We start from the raw sequence: 7403 nt of genomic DNA, 5'->3' as shown, positions 1-7403 counted from the left end.
AATTTTTAACCCAAGCGAAAACGTTTTCTTATAGCTTACAGATTTTTTTGTATGTATCCGAACATGATTTATATTAAATAAGTTACCTTAAATATAATATTTATATTCATTGTCTCTGGCACCATTAGCATGATTAGCTAAGGGGAAAATGCTCAGTAAAAACCCTATTGGCATTAGGATCTTAAATCTTTGAAAATAAAAATAAACCCCAATTAAATCAACCATTTGACGTCATTACAAATACAGGTTATTTTGTACATTTTAAAATTGAATATAAGTAGTTGTTATATAACATGTATAATAGGTGCTAGCTTTGGTGATTTCGTCCCATACTCTCAAGTTTCCGGCTGACATGCAAATTTATTTGAATGCATAACAATTGCACATAAGGAGATATTTCAAAAAGCCATTAAAACTGATGATTTTCATCTGTTAATGTATTGGTAATTAATTGCTTTATAGATCGTCTGCAGATTCAATAGTAAAATAACGAAACCATTATATCTGCATGGATTAACGCGTCATCAATCTTACCAACAAAAATATTTTAAACACGCTCCAAATTTTCAACTTTTTTTTTTTTAATTTGTGACACATTTTCGTGTATATTTACTTTTGAGTGACAAACCCATTATCGTGTGGCCCAATTATTTCCCCTCCCATGGTATTAACAAGGCTATGGGCGTATACAGTGATTTCCCAACTGATGCGTGAACAGTCAATCGATCTACGGATATTTAAAAAGAAAAGGTAAGACATTTGACATATTTTTTTCCATTTATTCTTTAAATTTATAAGTATAACAACATGTCCTCGTTTTTTGAGTACACTAAAAGTTAATGATCATGAATCATTAAGTTAAATCACCCATGTATCAGATGGACTTGCTCGGGTGGGATCGAGGGTGTGTAATTGAAAATAGCCACTGAATGAGCTAGGTACATGGACCTGTTTAAATGTAAGCGTTTGGGCAAAATATATTAGCGTTTGATTTAACTTTAAGGTTTTCGGTGTAATAGTTAAAAACTCTTTTGTGTTTGTATTTATTTATTGTCATTTTTGTGATTTTTTTCTCTCGTTTAACTTTATCATAACTTTATCACATGTAAGAAATGTACATTTATTGTTAGCTAATGGACCTTATTATATTTTGTATTTCACACAAGAGTTCGTGTGTACTGATCCGAATACGGGTTTAACAGTTATTTGTTTTATTTGGCTAACGGTACATTTCTTTGATCGCTTTTAACTGTATTTTAAAAACCTTCATAACAAAAGCTATACGAGGAGGACTAGTGCTTCGAGTGTCGGTGTAGAAATGTCTGTTATTTAATCTTTTAGGTTTTTCTTTTTTACATTTTTAAGTAGTCAAGTTCATAAAACGTGACTACGTTAGTTATTAAAGAATTATAAACCTATACAAATTTTTTTTCGCCGATGATAATCAATGTGAATGTTATTATTGTAAGCTTTTTCTATAATTGCAAACTTTTATTAACTAAATTATTTTCTTTGCATTCAATCAAATTCGTTATTGCAAGAAATGTACAGTGATAATTTATTCATATTTCATATTGTCCATACGTCCGTAGGGTATCAAGAATTATTCAAATGTTGTGTAGCTTGTATTATTTTTCTATATTTTTATTAATAGAAAGTTCTCGGTGACAACAACATTTAGGAAAAATCGATAGATAGATGTCTATGGGCAAGGAATAAGTTAAAGAGAAAGTTTTATCTTGTTCCATCAAATATTTCACATGATTGTAATCTTTAATCCAATATAAAAAGGAGATGTGGTATAAGTACCAATGAGACAACAAACCAACAGTAACAAGGAATGCGGAGGTCAGTACGTTGTTTAACCTTACATGTATTTCGATTTTTTTTTTACATAAAACGCCTTAAATTAAGATATATTTTTTTCATGTCTCAAGTCTTTTGCTGTATAATCGGCGTCAGTTCCAAGATATTTCTTTTTCTGTTTTACAGAACTATTTTTCAAGTTACCTATTTGAATGACTGCACTGGTAACATTATTTTAGGAAAATGTATTAATTATCGAAATAATAAAACGTTGCATTAATTTGAGTGAGTCGGTGAATTTATTTCGTGTAAATCGATTTTTTTTCAACCTTTGTCGCATTTTTGTGTGATATACATGTAAATCTATGTACTAATGTTTTTTTCAAATGAAATTGTATGCGTAAGGATATCATTTCGTAAAGGGTATACGACCCCCTCTACCCCACCCCTATCATTTAACTTCCTATTAATTTGCGCTACTAGAACTAGGCTAGTAACAATTACATAGTATATCAGATTCCAAATATATCTTCTTACAGTTTACAGCTATGCATGTATGAGCAAATATTTCAAGTTGAAAATCTCATACAGATATCAGTACATATAAATGAAAAAAAATCCTTTCACTTAATACCTGACTTAATTCAAGTAGACATTATTGATCGGTTAAACTTATCTGGTCGTCTTTGTCTCTCCATAAAAGATAGTTATTATAAACCAAATATTGTACTAGGTGGATAGAATAAATACAAAATTCAACTTCATTTGTGATCGATTGACTGTTTCTCTATACTCATTCTTTGATCAAAATTTCAATAAAACTAGAAAAGGTAAATATTAATTTACTGTTATTACATAAAGATCTTTCAATAGTAAGTGTACGCGTTCATTTGATCTGTCCAAATATTTGTTTAATTTTGATGATTCAAAATGGTTTTATGTATGCAGATATATAGCTTGATGTTCGATTTGAGACAAGGCTCCGTGTTGAAGACTGTACTTAGACCTACAAAATGTACATGTATAATGGTTTACGTTATGAGAGAGTTGTCTCATTGGCACTCATACTCCATCTACTTTTATCAATGTGCATGCATTCAAATTAATATGGTATTAGCTAATATAAAAAAGAAGATATGGCATGATGGCCAATGAGATAACTCTCCACAAGAGACCAAAATGACACAGAAATTAACAACTATAATTTCATCGTAAGGCCTTGAACAATGAACAAAGGCGAGTTTTTTTTAATGTCTAATTACACTAAGACGACCTGTTGATATTCCGGGGGAGGTTGTTGTTTTTCTGATTTACTATTCATTTATATCGGGAGCTACGCATACTTATTTTTTGTTTGCACTTTGTTCTTTTGATTGGTTACATCTATACTGCCTTTTGTGTTGTAAAATATCCAATTTCATCCTGTCTTGTGCAATATTACTAATTTTTTAGCCTTTAATAGGTTAGGATATTCATTGTCAAAATACTCCGGCCACATGGCCCTCCTCGAACATCAAATGGTCATAACAATAATATCTTACTGTTAAGTTAACCAACTTTGCAATATATTTGTAAAAAAATATATGAGATCTTGTAGTTAGTACCTGTCACTTAACCTTGACCTTATCCTCATTCATGTTCGGGTTGTCTGGTCAAATTTCAATATAAAATCACTTTATTATACCTATTCGTTATATGTTCACGACTTACCACAATGTTTGTTCTTAAATGAACCACACAAGGGATGACAATCTTGGCAAACTGTAATCACTCCCGTTTTTTTCTGGTGTTCTTGGTGCCTAGTTTCCCATGTTGTGCTTAGTGTACTGGTACTGGTCTTTTCTTAAATTTGCGGGTTTTTTTGCAACAGTATTGTTAGTTTGTTTTCGATTAGTATATATGTACCTATTCATTACGTGATTGCACAACAATGTTAAGTATGCAAATGTGGAAGCAAGTTTTTGTTCTTCCCTCACTCATGCTATTCATTACATGTACACACAACTTTGTATTTTGATTTGTTTTCCATATATTAAAAGGTTTTGAAACTTTATCCCGCTCTTTGTCTTTATAATTACATTAGATGTATGTTTCATTATAATATTTTATTCTGATTGGCTAACTGCACATCACGTGTTATTCCGTAAGCAGTTGCATTGCTCAATACAACTTTTCATTCACAGGTGAATTAAATAATAAAATATATAAAATTCGTGTTTTCATAATCATAGCTAAAAAATGTAATTATAAGTATTGAATGCTTCTTTTTGTAACTTTATAGGGTTGTAAAAGCGTTGATCGTGCGTACATTTTTAGAACAAAATGTACTTCGGTTAACGCTTTTACACCCCAATAAATTTACAAAAAGAAGCATTCAATTCTTAAATGATATTTCATGAAAACGAATAAAAGAGTCTAGCATGTAAAACAAGCAATATACAAAAATGTAGCGACTCAGAGTATTGTTTGCATACAAAATCATTTGAATCCACATGTAAATGGGGCGCATTGCATTTGCGCCAATTTTTAAAAATTCCAATCTTTCATTTGCGCCACAATGTTATATTTCATTTGAGCCAAATAAAAAACTTCATTTGCGCCATTTCACAGGTAATTCAAATAAAATATAACCGAACAGATGAATAGTCTTTTCTGTATCTTGAATAATTGTTTTTACAGTATCATTCTCCTGAATGTTTGTTCATACTAATTTCTAATACAAAACTGAGGTTTAAAATTATAAATGTTTATATTATTGAGGTGTATAGATGGACATTGTCAGTTAAGAGTCCAATAGAGGAAATAAGTCTGTATTTTTTATGATCACACATACGGTATATAGCTTATCATATGCATCATATTAAAAATCGTTTAGGTTTTCCATAAAACTTGCAAAGCCAGAATAACAACTGATATGGACAGAATTATAACTTTACTATAGTGTAGAATGCATACAACTGTCTCGCAATTATACTACTTTTTAAATATGTTCAAAGTAACAGACGAAGTTTTAACATACCTTGTGTATGATTTTAAGATGACTGAATTCTGAGGAATGTGTTTTATTATGCCAAAAAAAAATGTTTTTATTTTTTTAAAGTGTTTTCTGAAAAGAAAAAAAAAATACTATTTACCTTTATTTACCTGTATTATTGGCGCAAATAAAAGGTTTTATTTTTGGCGCAAATGAAATGTGGTTTGTGGCGCAAATGAAAGATTTTTTGGCGCAAATTGAAATGCCAATTGGCGCAAAAGCAAAGCACCGATGTAAATGTACATTTAAATCACTATAGAAACATTGCAAAATTGTTTGAATAGAAAATTCTTAGTAAAATTTATATAGATAGGAAATGAAAACAAAATTTGAACCCTTCAACATTTGTGGAAAAAATTAATACAACAATGACCTTTAAAACATAAATTCTTATTCCTTTAATCTCGTAAAAACCTAACTTCCACATAAAAAATGAATGGTCGAGGTCTTCCCATAAAAGTTTCCCTAATTTAAAGGATAACAATTTTTAACTCTGCATGATCTTTATACTGGATTAATTGATTTGACTTTATCCATATTTGTCTAAAGGGTAAATCAGATTCCGGAATTCCCATATTTTAATTAGGTTTTTTTTACAGTGTACAAATAATAAACATTCATTTGGTAGGAATCATTTTCTTAAATTGTGTCTATTGGCTTTACAGTAATTACAACCTAAATAGTTAGCTTTTGCGGTCCTCGTAAATTCGTAAGTAAATTCGTCTTGATCACTGCAAATTCAGAGGTCATAATTTCTACGCAAAGGTTACCAAGCAACCACACATAATGTACCATGGACATTTGATATTATTGATTTTTTTTTAAAAGTCAACGTCATTTGGACAATATTTGTCACTTAAAATTAATATCATTAATATTGTTTTCTCTTTGTAGCTTTCTCCAAGCTGAAGAGTTTATATTTGACCAGACACGTTGATAGAAATGGCAAACGTTTTTACAAAATGTTGTAAAGACGTGAAACATTTTCCTAGCAGATTTCTATGTCTATGTTTTCATTTTCTACAAGCAGGAATACTTGATTATTATTTAGTGACATATAAAGGGAAGGCGTGGCTTGCGTGTATCGCAGCAGATATAGTGGTTGCCATAGTGCTGTGTTTATGCTTTTTTCTTTCGTACAGACATCTAAATCGTGCGAAACCAAAGGGAGATAAGGAGGCTGATCCAGAGTCGGCTAGTCTGCTGTTCGTTCCAATATCATGGTTTGCTTACTCCACATTACTTGCGATCAAAGTAGGAATTGCCTTCAAGGATTTTGTTTTTCTTCTAAGTGAAGACATTTTTTTCGGACCAAATACATTGAAAACTACTATTGCTCTAGGCGGCGTTATATTTGCATTGTTGTTAGCGACAAATCATGATGCTAAGCCTGGTTCCCCAAGAAGAAAATATATCGACGAATTGACGGGAACAGTAATATTTGATATTCTTGACTGCGTAGACAGTATGGAAATCCTGTTTTTTAAAGAGGAAAGGGACACTTTTCCAACAGGAATGGATGATGCTATTATTGGTATTGCGCTTATTAATTTTATATTACCTACAATACCGCTAATCACTCTTTCTAAAACTAAGTATGGAGAGGCCAAACTTTCACATAAGCTTGTTATGATTCACAAAGTGTTACTCGCATTCGTTGTCAATTTACCCTTACTTATAACCCGGATGATCTTATGGCATGGTTTAAGTCGTGGAATATCCATTTTTTCACTAAAAAATGTCATAGTGATTGGAATGATCTCTTTTGACTTGTACGAAACATTAGAAGGAGGAGAAAACGAACAAACTCAGAATAATAATGATGGCGTTTCACCGTCTGGACAGGACGGACCAGCTGTAGAATCGTATGCAATGGAAGACAGGTTTAACTACATGGATTAACATATTATGCGGATCAGTCTAATGAAAATGTTGGATCCGCCACTACAAGTCATACTGCTTGAGCTGTTTTATGCTTGAAGGATACACTTATTTACTGAGACTAATTTAAACCAGACTACATTTAAGTGTCATATGAGTATAACGAAATCAGCGGTCTATATTTGAAATAGATGGACAAGATGTGTAACCGGTTAAAATAAGTGGATAAATACGTAGTAGACAAGAACATGGCTCGTTTTTTTTTTAGTAAACCAGTTGTACAGAAAGTTAAAAGTAAACGGATGGAATGGATATTGTTCATAAGAAACAATATATCAGTTGAGTTATTATGTATATATACGTGTCATCAATGGTATATGAACTTAAAATAATAGTCACTAAAAGTCTAGTAACATTAAAGAAAATTCAAAGAAATAAAATGTGTTTAACTTCTATTTAGCGGTAATAAGAAGATGTGGAATGATTGTCAAGGAGAAACCACTCCCTCAGAGTCAGAGACTAACTGACATATAATTAAAAACAACCAGTACACATCAAATAGAAACAAAAGATACACAAGGGTTATTCAAACTCGTTAGTCAAAACTAAACTAACGATGGCATGGGAAAAAACAAAAAATAACCAAATGATAGTGGAGATCACTTCTAACCTCTCATTAGAA

At 31.2% G+C, this 7403-nt stretch overlaps 1 protein-coding gene across 1 annotated transcript; it reads left to right on the top strand.

Moving 5' to 3' along the window:
- Nucleotides 1-379: 379 nt before the first annotated feature.
- LOC139502741 (transmembrane protein 121B-like) lies at nucleotides 380-7145 on the top strand. Its single transcript, XM_071292304.1, has 2 exons — nucleotides 380-750; nucleotides 5735-7145. Exon 2 carries the CDS (start codon nucleotides 5783-5785, stop codon nucleotides 6740-6742), a length of 960 nt encoding a protein of 319 aa, XP_071148405.1. The 5' UTR covers nucleotides 380-750; nucleotides 5735-5782; the 3' UTR covers nucleotides 6743-7145.
- The last annotated feature ends 258 nt before the right edge of the window (nucleotides 7146-7403 follow it).

The sequence above is a fragment of the Mytilus edulis genome, chromosome 14, assembly GCF_963676685.1.
Source record: "Mytilus edulis chromosome 14, xbMytEdul2.2, whole genome shotgun sequence".
Classification (NCBI taxonomy): domain Eukaryota; kingdom Metazoa; phylum Mollusca; class Bivalvia; order Mytilida; family Mytilidae; genus Mytilus; species Mytilus edulis.
This window is presented reverse-complemented; position numbering and strand designations above follow the sequence as displayed.